This window comes from Littorina saxatilis, linkage group LG17 (assembly GCF_037325665.1).
Source record: "Littorina saxatilis isolate snail1 linkage group LG17, US_GU_Lsax_2.0, whole genome shotgun sequence".
Lineage (NCBI taxonomy): Eukaryota > Metazoa > Mollusca > Gastropoda > Littorinimorpha > Littorinidae > Littorina > Littorina saxatilis.
Genome location: NC_090261.1, coordinates 47,226,861 through 47,239,320, shown reverse-complemented (window position 1 = coordinate 47,239,320; position 12,460 = coordinate 47,226,861). Strand labels below are relative to the sequence as shown.

The 12,460-nt window shown below is 39.5% G+C and overlaps 1 protein-coding gene across 3 annotated transcripts in view; it reads right to left on the bottom strand.

The window, feature by feature from the left end:
• Positions 1 to 939: 939 nt before the first annotated feature.
• The window catches only part of LOC138953567 (ADP-ribose glycohydrolase MACROD2-like), a 30,865-nt gene continuing 19,344 nt past the window's right edge, over positions 940 to 12,460 (bottom strand). The window contains exons 8-11 of one of the 3 annotated variants that reach the window (XR_011451564.1): positions 8,570 to 8,678; positions 7,776 to 7,844; positions 1,690 to 5,777; positions 940 to 1,618 (exon numbers count right to left, since the gene is read on the bottom strand). Coding sequence is in view for 1 of the 3 variants with exons in the window: in XM_070325411.1 (XP_070181512.1) it covers positions 5,434 to 5,777; positions 7,776 to 7,844; positions 8,570 to 8,678 (522 nt within the window). In the remaining 2 variants the exon portion in view is untranslated. Of the gene's footprint in view, positions 5,778 to 7,775; positions 7,845 to 8,569; positions 8,679 to 12,460 lie in introns of all 3 variants that reach the window. The other 2 variants (XR_011451565.1, XM_070325411.1) reach the window with 2 other exon arrangements.

Here is a 12,460-nt window from a genome sequence, read left to right as displayed (position 1 = left end):
GCATTTAATCTCAAGCTTGAGATTTGTGCTTGCTTGTTTCCTTTTGTGGCCTGATAATAAGTAAATTGTATTTCTTGCAAGCGCTACCAGAAACGCAAGCGGCCTTAAATGATATGAGGTGTTTTATTTTAAATCTTTTATACTGCACTTGCAAAAACTATTTTCACTATTTTCCACAATCCCAGGTAAACTTCATGCTTTTTGTGTATGTAAGTTTTGCTGTAAGTTCTCTGCAGATACTGTTTTCGTTTTGTTGTTTGTTTCTTTGGGGGTGGGGGGGAGGCGTCTCATTTTTATCTGAACATAAAAGGTATCTGTGATAGATTGGTTACCAGGACGTTTGGTTTCCGTATCCATTGATTGTGTTATCAAGCATTTTCATCGTTGTGTTGGCATACATTGTGCTATGTGTGTTAGTGAGCTAGATGCGTTGCTGTTTGGTTTGGGAAGGAAGTTGTGAGGCACTGCATTCTAGGCATTCCCAATTTCATCATGTTGCTGTTTTATTATTATGTCAGTCAGACATTTAACCGTTTTCGGATTGTAGATTCTTTTTCCCAGTTTAGCTTGTGATTGTGTATAACCCAGGTATGTAAGGGATACATTTTCATAAGCCTGTGCTTTGCAGAACATTTTGATAACAGCACCTTTTTCAGAAAAGCATTTAGTTCTTTACAGCATATTTCTCTTGAAGAAATTTTTAGCAAGTAGCTGAACTCCACCAGTCATGTATTTGTGTAGAGGAAAAAATTACCTATTGCTTGAGGATTCTAGCCTTTTTGTGGGCCAGATGTTAACCTCATCTGAAACTGTTTAATGATTCAACGTCAAAGCCTTAAAACAAATAAACAAGCTAAGCTTACCATGTGTTATTGCATTTTGCTCAAAGAGAGGGTTAGTGTGTGTGTGTGTGTGTAGTTTCAAAGGCCACACATAATGGAAAGCTGTCTCAGATTTATTTTGAAACCAAAATAAGCCAACATCAAAACTTAAGCAAGCAAACCAACCAAACTGAGCGCTGCCTAGAACTTCAAAGAAAAGCTCAACAAGGTGTGTGTATGCACGATAGTGAGTTTGCCCATGCACAATTTCAAAGGCCACATGTAAGAGAAAGCTGTTACTGATTTATTTTGTAACCAAAATAAACTCACAACGAAACATAAGCAAGCACAACCATTTTCTTATCTATGATTGTAACTCTCATGAATATTTATAAGAACAAAACATTATCTAAACCAACCAAACAAACTGCACGTGAACGAGCATCTGAATAAAAGTGAGTAACGGAAGTCCAACCTTGAATGTAATGAATATGCATAATAATATCACAAACACGGTAAGAATTAACAGATTAGAAAATTACCAGCTAATGATCCATGCATGAAAAGTAGACCATGTTGGTGTCAAAATGAAGGGGAAACAGCTGAGAATTCACACATTTTGTGGCATTTCTGTGCAAACAAATACTGAGATTTCAAAAATGCATGTGCATGTACAGTGGAACTTTTAAGACCCGCCAAATTTAGGACTCCCTCCTTTTTAAGACCTTTTTTTCAGACTTTCTGTTCATAACCGCTGTAAAATTGCCCCCATTTTAAGACTCCCTCCTTTTTAAGACCTTTTTTTCAGACTTTCTGTTCATGGCCGCTGTAAAATTGCCCCCATTTTAAGACTCCCTCCTTTTAAGACCTTTTTCTCAGACTTTCTGTTCATTACCTCTGTAAAATTACCCCCATTTTAAGACTCCCTCCTTTTTAAGACCTTTTTTCTCAGACTTTCTGTTCATTACCTCTGTAAAATTACCCCTATTTTAAGACTCCCTCCTTTTTAAGATCTTTTTTTTCAGACTTTCTGTTCATTACCTCTGTAAAATTACCCCCATTTTAAGACTCCCTCCTTTTTTAGACCTGATTTTCCCAGATTTGTGGCGGTCTTAACCCTTAGGCTGGTTGTCGCGACATATGTCACGCTACTTAACCTATACTGTCACCCGGTTGTCACGACATATGTCATGCCACTGGCTCAGTCTGTTTGTCGGTTCCGATTACCTCCCATGGATGCGAAAACATATATGACCGTTTTTCTTTATTTTTCTCTCTGTTAATTCACCAGTGGCTATGTGACATGAGTTACGGAATTGCACCAGTGTACGGGTTAAAAGGGAGCTTCCACTGTACCATGGCAACACAACTTCATCCAAATATTCTCATACAATAACAGGTCGTAACACTTGTAACAATATCGCCAACAAATCTGTGGTAATTGGCGGTGAAAGAAATCTACAGTGAAAACAATCCAAGTTTAAGCTCAATATTTCATTGTGGTAAAATCATTTCATAATGACTTGCACAAATATACAAGAGTGAAAAGCTAACAGTACCCAGATAAGTGTTTTCAGAGATTGGAGGACCCATGTTTTAGCATGATTTTTGCCTTCACAGCCTATAAAAGCAACTGATCTTTCTTTCTTTCTTTATTTGGTGTTTAACGTCGTTTTCAACCATTCAAGGTTATATCGCGACGGAGGGAAGGGGGGAGATGGGATAGAGCCACTTGTCAATTGTTTCTTGTTCACAAAAGCACTAATAAAAAATTTGCTCCAGGGGCTTGCAACGTAGTACAATATATTACCTTACTGGGAGAATGCAAGTTTCCAGTACAAAGGACTTAACATTTCTTACATACTGCTTGACTAAAATCTTTACAAAAATTGACTATATTCTATACAAGAAACACTTAACAAGGGTAAAAGGAGAAACAGAATCCGTTAGTCGCCTCTTACGACATGCTGGGGAGCATCGGGTAAATTCTTCCCCCTAACCTGCGGGGGGTACCTTTTAAGACCTGATTTTTTAAAGTTTTAAAATGGGGAGGGAGGGGGGTTGGTTTCATTGTACTCCCACGGTTCTTGTGGTGAGACTGAACTGAAGGTGGTGATATAGACCATAAGCGGAAAGGGGCGAAAAACACAAGCATATCCTACACTAGATTATGCTGCTTTCAGAACAAAGCAACAGATAACGCAACGAATCACAGTTCAAAGAAAACAAAGTTTAGCAAAAAATTCAACAATTCATCAGAGTAATTGTGAGCAAGAACATGCGCGTGCACGAGCACGCACACACTAACACACATACACATACACACACAAACTTACTTTCCTTATTTTACAGGCAACAGAGGCAAAAGGCTAAAACACACTGGACATAAAAAGACTCATTTCTAGGCCTCATGCAGTCACCTTGACATGAGGTTAACCCTTACCCTGACTCTAGACCTTTCACTTTTGCATTATCTTAACTATGTCCTCTGATCTTTTCCCAACAGTTTTACTCCAAATCTAAATATATGGTCAAAAGTAAACAGAAGCCACAAAGACTATGTCAACTGTTTAGGTTTGGACAATGCCTGGCTGGCAAATGTTTCGTCAGTACAGCTAAACATTTTGTTCATACATGTACTTCCAAGCAGTTCACAACCCACCGAAGCACTACTCGCTTAAAGAGTTCAGCAACAGCAATTTATATTTTTCTTTATTTCATTTCAAACTTTATCACCCCATAATTGTTGTGATATTCATGTCGCTTCCTCCCAGTGGAATGCTAACAGCAACAAGACTATGTGCATGTTTATGTGTTACCAGCCACATGAACTTGTCTTGAAAACTCGTAAAAGACCGTTTGGTCGACATATTTGTGACTGTAACGTATTGTTTTGTCAATAACAAATGTTCCAACAAATTACCTTTCTTGTTTTATTTAACTGACAAGAAAAATACATCCCACACAAAAACATCACTTGATCTCAGCAACCAGTCAAAGCATAGTGTAGTAACTTAGCAATAGCAGCATTCTGACATGAAAAACTGTCAATTAAAACAAAGTTTTAAAAACCAACAATGGCACTGACTGGGTTTTTTTCCAGTATTGTCACATGAAACCGGTAAAATACAGTACCAGATGTTTCCTGCTAACGCCAACACTGCATTAATACATTGAGACTGGACTAATTCTCGTAACACTGACACATCCACACTGGAAAGGCCTCTTCCAGTGTACCTGAGCCTTTCATTGATTACTTCAATACAAAGGGCATCAATGGATTGTCAAGCCTTGTATAAAATCCAAAAACAAAAAGACTGCCAACGTTCCAAAATTCAGAATCAAAAAACAAGAAAGGTAATTTGTTGGAACGTTTGTTATTGACAAAACAATACGTTACAGTCACAAATATGTCGACCAAACGGTCTTTTACGAAATTCATTTCGTCATATAATCATCGTCATTTACCAGCAAGCGGCCGAAAACTCAACCAAGCTAAGTTCTTGTTACTTATTGTTTATCTGTGCACTTAAAAGACCGTTGGGTCGACATATTTGTGATTGTAACGTTTTGTTTTGTCAATAACAAACATTCAAACAAATTACCTTTCTTGTTTTTTTAATTCTAAAGCCTTGTATACTTTACAGGAACAATACTTGCAGAAATTGGCACAACGCTTCTTTCAGGAACAATTTATGAGTAATTCAGGTCTATACAGTCTTCAATTTATGAGTAATTCAGATCTATACAGTCTTCTGCAACTGTTGCAAGCAAAACACAGCCACAGTATTTCAACAGATTCACAACAGTTGTAACTTACAGCAAGCTTATGCAATAGTTTGAGTGCTGTTCAAGGCACTGCCAAATAAATTCAGACACTATATATATAAGCACAATCCAACAAAAATGCAGATATAAAGAATTCCCATGTGATGTAATAACCGAACTACATAAGCCAGGTACACCAAATCTACAGTGCGAAAGTCACTGCTACAAACACCAAAAGAACTATGCAATAACAAATGGATCTGCCCTGCTCTCGAAAAAAAAGGAAAAAGAAAATTCCTCAATTAGAAACATACATGAGTATAGACTTCACATAAAATATATTGACAAGTACTGTGGAGAACACAAAAACGCATCCACCACTCAAAATCCATCAACTTTTCCAAAGCTAACCTGCCAGGGTTCCCATGGTCTGGGGAAGTTTAATGATTGTTACAATGAATGCAGAAGTTAAACTGTACAATTAACGTTCATTTCATAGATGAGATTAAAATCAGCTCTAATGAAATAATACACCATTGCTAATGCTGTTGTTTTGTTTCCATATCTCCTTTCTTTCTTTCTCACCCTTTCTTTTCTTCCATCCTTTCCTTGTTTTTGTGTGTTTGTTTTTCAAGATAAAACCGATTTTATTGAAAATTGATTTGAAACTGAAAGAAAAGAAACCGCTATCTCTTGTAAGCTGTTGAACCAAAAACTATATACAGTCCACCAACCTTTCCCTTCGCCGTGAGCTCAAAGCAAAGACAATGGTTTATCACATAGCTTTGAGAACAAGGCCAGGTTTTTCTCACAGACAGTTGAACAACCAAGAGGAGCGAGCTCATCACAGCTTGGTTTGCGTCAGCCTTTTCGATGGGGGTGGATGTTCACCAGAGTCTTGTTTGGCGTCCGCTGTTTGTCTCCACTCATCTCCATCATTCTCCTTCCCTTTGTTTTCCTTGCTGTCGTTCTCTGAAGCCTTGTCGCTCTCTGAAGCCTTGTCGCTCTCTGAAGTCTTGTCGCTCTCTGAAGCCTTGTCGTTCTCTGTAGCCTTGTCGCTCTCTGTAACCTTGTCGCTCTCTGAAGCTTTGTCATTCTCTGCGGCCTCGTTGTTCACACTGTCTTCCTTGCCTTCTACAGGAGAGGCTGCGACTTCGCTGGATGCATTGTTGGTGGTGTCAGACATACCTTGAAGGAAAACAGAAAACAGAAAAGAGATTAAATAATGTTCACGTGATTGTAAGCACTGTAAGTCGTATCTGCAATCATAGGAAGAAAAATGTAAAGAAACCGAAAGTTCTCCCAGATACTTCTCCACAAAGATGAATAATGAAAGGGAAATGTTATTGTGTTCAGAATTTTTACAAACAAACATTACCATCTTCTTCTTCTTCAATCATGGGCTAAAACGTTCACTCATGTTTTTGCACGAGTGGGTTTTTATATGCATGACCGTTTTCACCCCACCATTTAGGCAGCCATTCGCCGCTTTCGAGGGGAAGCATGCTGAGTATTTTCGTGTTTCTATAACCCACCAAACTCTGACATGGATTACAGGATCTTTTCCGTGCGCACTTGGTCTTTTGCTTGCGTGTACACACGAAGGAGCATGCACATAAGTTGACCTGGGAGATCGGAAAAATCTCCACCCTTAACCCACCAGGCGGCCGGGATTTAAACTCACGACCCTCCGATTAGGAGGTTGATGTCTTATCCACAAGGCCACTGTGCCCATCCATCACCATCTAAACAGGGTTCTCACAGTTTTTTCTCCTCAAAATTTCCAAAATTTTCCCAACCTTTAGCCAATCATTTGACGTAGCTTACATATATATAAAAAAAAAATAGACTGGAACCACTGTTGTTCCCTAACAGACTGATAAACTTTAAGCGCAAGTGGTGGGTGCCCTGCTACACCTATCGTGCTTAGACATTTTTCTTGTGTATTTGACACACCATTCTTGCTGACATCACACGCATTTTATAAAGATGACATACGCAAAACACTTGGACACTTGGGTTCAGCCTTTTCGTATTTTGAAATGGACCGTAATTGCACACCAGCCTTCAAGCACTGCTTGCTGCACTAAATTAGAAACAAGTCGCGTAAGGCGAAATTACTACATTTAGTCAAGCTGTGGAACTCACAGAATGAAATTGAACGTAGTCCGCCGCTAGTGCAAAAGGCAGTGAAAGTGACGAGCCTGTTTGGCGCGGTAGCGGTTGCGCTGTGCTTCATAGCACGCTTTACTGTACCTCTCTTCGTTTTAACTTTCTGAGCGTGTTTTTAATCCAAACATATCATATCTATATGTTTTTGGAATCAGGAACCGACAAGGAATAAGATGAAAGTGTTTTTAAATTGATTTCAAAAATTTAATTTTGATCATAATTTTTAATTTTCTTAATTTTCAGAGCTTGTTTTTAATCCAAATATAACATATTTATATGTTTTTGGAATCAGAAAATGATGAAGAATAAGATGAACGTAAATTTGGATCGTTTTATAAAAAAATTATTTTTTTTACAATTTTCAGATTTTTAATGACCAAAGTCATTTATTAATTTTTAAGCCACCAAGCTTAAATGCAATACCGAAGTCCGGCCTTCGTCGAAGATTGCTTGGCCAAAATTTCAATCAATTTGATTGAAAAATGAGGGTGTGACAGTGCCGCCTCAACTTTTACAAAAAGCCGGATATGACGTCATCAAAGACATTTATCGAAAAAATGAAAAAAACGTCCGGGGATATCATACCCAGGAACTCTCATGTCAAATTTCATAAAGATCGGTCCAGTAGTTTACTCTGAATCGCTCTATACACACAAACACACACACACACACACACACACACACACACACACACACACACACACACACACACCACGACCCTCGTCTCGATTCCCCCTCTATGTTAAAACATTTAGTCAAAACTTGACTAAATGTAAAAAAGGTTAAAACAGACTCTTCAGTAGCATGATGCTTTAGTCTTCAAAACAAATGGAAAACTTTGTTGTAAACTATTAGGTCATGTAGCCTACACTATTTTTATACAGCTTGGCGCAGTCATACATGTATTTGGTTGTGGAGAACACAGTACTAACCCTAACCACTCCCAGCTAGGTGAAAAAAAATAGGAGAGCCTGTGGGAGGACAGACGGGTCTAGCTTTCTCACGAACGCTTACCTTTCGTATCTAATGATGAATCTGTGTCCTTTAGCCTCCCAGTCTTTGAGTCTGCCTCTTCGTCACCACCTGTAATATATCAAACAACAAAAATAAAACAAAACAATAAACTTTAAACAGTTATCAAATACGCTTTAATTATCAATAGGCAGGCAAGACTATAATATGATAATATGAAAAATTAGTTTAGATGCAACGACTTGTCTCATCCTATCTTTCTTCCTTTATTTGGTGTTTTACGTCGTATTCAACCACGAAGGTTATATCGCGACGTGGGAAGGGGGGAGATGGGATAGAGCCACTTGTCAATTGTTTCTTGTTCACAAAAGCACTAATCAAAAATTTGCTCCAGGGGCTTGCAACGTAGTACAATATATTACCTTACTGGGAGAATGCAAGTTTCCAGTACAAAGGACTTAACATTTCTTACATACTGCTTGACTAAAATCTTTACAAACATGGACTATATTCTATACAAGAAACACTTAACAAGGGTAAAAGGAGAAACAGAATCCGTTAGTCGCCTCTTACGACATGCTGGGGAGCATCGGGTAAATTCTTTCTCCTCCCAACCAATATGGGACTCCCCCTAACCCGCGGGGGGTGTCTAATCTTATTCCCCATCCCCTTTTTACTACTACACTCTTTAAAATACAAAATAAAGGATGCTCAAAATCACAGAAATAATTCCGGATTACTTTTTGAAGGTCAACATAGGTTAGCTACTCTGAGTGAGCTTTTCTGACATAATACCTACCCCTGTATTCCATGCTATAAAGAAGCGTTTGGCTGACCTGCTCTACCCCCAGAGGCGGATGAGGGCAGGGGAAAGTAGACTCGGAGAAGGTCTTGGTACACTTCAACATCTTTCTTCAGGAACACACACAGGATGATTCTGTCCACCTGCCCAATCACATGCGAAGGATTGTTACAAAAAGAGCAACTAGTGTAACATAAGAAGACTGATAATTTGGACAAAGAGCGGATCCATTCCCCCATGACATCAAAGGAATCGAACAGAGTACTTATTCAAATTGGACATCATACATTGCATCTTATCTATCTAAATTGGACATAGTATCTATTCAATTTGAATTTGCTCAGGCCTTTCTCAAATAATCAGCCTTGCTCCTGGGACCAACATATAGATGAACAAGAAGGGCAAAGCCCATACGACTCACATGCTTTACACATTTTTCCTACCAAAATACATGTGACCTTGACCCAAGGTCAAGGTCATCCAAGGTCATGCAACACAAAGCTGTTAATTCAAGACATAGGAAGTACAATGGTGCTTATTGGCTCTTTCTACCATGAGATATGGTCACTTTTAGTGGTTCACTACCTTATTTTGGTCACATTTCATAAGGGTCAAAGTGACCTTGACCTTGATCATATGTGACCAAATGTGTCTCATGATGAAAGCATAACATGTGCCCCACATAATTTTTAAGTTTGAAACAGTTATCTTCCATAGTTCAGGGTCAAGGTCACTTCAAAATATGTATACAATCCAACTTTGAAGAGCTCCTGTGACCTTGACCTTGAAGCAAGGTAAACCAAACTGGTATCAAAAGATGGGTCTTACTTTGCCCTATATATCATATATAGGTGAGGTATTCAATCTCAAAAACTTCAGAGAAAATGGGAAAAATGTGAAAAATAGCTGTTTTTTAGGCAACATTTATGGCCCCTGCAACCTTGACCTTGAAGCAAGGTCAAGATGCTATGTATGTTTTTTGGGGCCTTGTCATCATACACCATCTTGCCAAATTTGGTACTGATAGACTGAATAGTGTCCAAGAAATATCCAACGTTAAAGTTTTCCGGACGTCCGGACGGATGTCCGGACAGACGGACGGACGGACGGACGGACGGACGGACGGACGACTCGGGTGAGTACATAGACTCACTTTTGCTTCGCATGTGAGTCAAAAACTGCACATTGCATCTTATCTATCTAAATTGGACATAGTATCTATTCAATTTGAATTTGCTCAGACCTTTCTCAAAAAATCAGCCTTGCTCCTAGGACCAACATTTAGATGAAACACTGCATGTAAGTCTAAAAACTCCAGCATGACCATGCAACCATAGTCATGGTCATTTATAACCATACTGACATCTATATATATATACGACTAGTGTCTGTGTGTCTGTGTGTCTGTGCGCGATGCACGGCCAAAGTTCTCGATGGATCTGCTTCAAATTTGGTGGGCTTATTCAGAGAGACCCCGGACACAACCTCATCGATGAGATATTTCAAAACATGTTCTCAGCGCGCAGCGCTGAACCGATTTTGGGTTTTCTCTGTTTTTCTCTGGATCCATTCCCAGTAACTCTTCCTTATCTTCTCCAGTGTTTTCAGCGTTTATCTCCCTTCCTTCGTGTGGCGTCAATCCATATTCCCGTTACTACGTTACTATTTTTAGAATGTCACGATTGCATCCGTAAGTTGTCCTTACTGTAAAAATGAAAAGGTCGAATCAATTTATAGCCACGCGAAAAATACACTGTCATCTATCTCTATATATTTATAGATATAGATATCCATATATATATATGGCTTCTCTGTGTGTGTGTGTGTGTTTGTGTGTGTGTGTGGGCAACACCTGTGGCAGGGCTTGCCAAATCCCATTTCCCGTAACCCGGGGAAAGGTAAAAATTGGCCGGGAAGTACACATTCCCCAGGTTGCTTTCCCGCGGGAAAGACAACAATCGTATCTCTCAAAATGCACATTGGATGATTTTTGTTTACCTTAAACACGTTCCGCAAAGCCTGTCCATTCACAGATAAAAGAAAACAGTATTTGCGATGTCTGCTTCGTTGCCGAGTCTTTGGTTTTGTCGTCTGCTGTGAAACAAGAGAGTTGCTTCCCTTCCTGACAAATCGAAAATGTATTTTGATTCGCGAAATTTGATTGGTCCGTACTTGGAATTTAGCCAATGAATGAGCTGTTTACAATTATACATCCGGAAGGAGGTCACATGTGTTGTTTGCAAGAGACGCGTTTGCAAGGATTTTTATGTGATCGTCTTTCTGTTTTTTAGTGCGTCGTGTGATTGTAATGTCGTTAATAGAAAGGTTCGGATTCGTGAAAACGAACAGAGGGAGTAGTGACTGTAGTGCAAAAGAAGAACCCTGCAAAAAACTGAAAAAAGATGAAGTGTATGACCGAGAGAAGCGATCGAGGCAGTTTCTCCCTTCATGGAAGGATGAGTTCACGTGGTTGGAATTTCGTGATTAGTTTTCAAGGTGATTTTTTTCGAAATGTACGGGAAACCTAAATATTTGGGGGGAAATGTAGAAATTGGATTTACATTTCCCTGGGAAATACAGAAATTTTAAAATTTGGCAAGCCCTGTGTGGATTGTAGAGTTCTGTTTGTGATGTGGTCTAGCGGCTTTGGTATGTCAGTATGTTCAGGCCTTCCTTCGAGAAGCCATAACAGTTATTCTCAATCCCGTTTGAGTGGACTTCGCCTTCAAAGGTGATTGTGGTGTTTTGGCACTCGGTTACATATGGCGTCGTCGACAGCGATGGGACTCGACATGAAATGTTCAGGCCACTGAATCATTTTCGTGCTGTTCACATTCCACCAAGTTCATTCAAAGGGGGTCGAGTGTGACAGGGAAACTACCGTCGCCCTTCACAGCAGACTCTGCAGAGTTGTTCGCCTTAGTCTTTCGGATGAGACGAAAAACCGAGGTCCCTTCGTGTACACTACATTGGGGTGTGCACGTTAAAGATCCCACGATTGACAAAAGGGTCTTTCCTGGCAAAATTGTATAGGCATAGATAAAAATGTCCACCAAAATACCCGTGTGACTTGGAATAATAGGCCGTGAAAAGTAGGATATGCGCCGAAATGGCTGCGATCTGCTGGCCGATGTGAATGCGTGATGTATTGTGTAAAAAAATTCCATCTCACACGGCATAAATAAATCCCTGCGCCTCGAATATGTGCGCGATATAATTTTTTTTTTTTAATTTTTTAAAAATCCCTGCGCTTAGAACTGTACCCACGGAATACGCGCGATATAAGCCTAATATTGATTGATTGATTGATAGATAGAGAAGTTGTGGGCTTTCCTTGCATGTACCCGTAAGTTGTCCTTACTGTAAAAGTGAAAAGGTCGAATCAATTTATAGCCACGCGAAAAATACACTGTCATCTATCTCTATATATTTATAGATATAGATATACATATATATATACGGCTTCTCTGTGTGTGTGTGTGTTTGTGTGTGTGTGTGGGCAACACCTGTGGATTGTAGAGTTCTGTTTGTGATGTGGTCTAGCGGCTTTGGTATGTCAGTATGTTCAGGCCTTCCTTCGAGAAGCCATAACAGTTATTCTCAATCCCGTTTGAGTGGACTTCGCCTTCAAAGGTGATTGTGGTGTTTTGGCACTCGGTTACATATGGCGTCGTCGACAGCGATGGGACTCGACTTTTCGTGCTGTTCCCATTCCACCAAGTTCATTCAAAGGGGGTCGAGTGTGACAGGGAGACTACCGTCGCCCTTCACAGCAGACTCTGCAGAGTTGTTCGCCTTAGAAGTTGTGGGCTTTCCTTGCATGTACCCGTAAGTTGTCCTTACTGTAAAAGTGAAAAGGTCGAATCAATTTATAGCCACGCGAAAAATACACTGTCATCTATCTCTATATATTTATAGATATAGA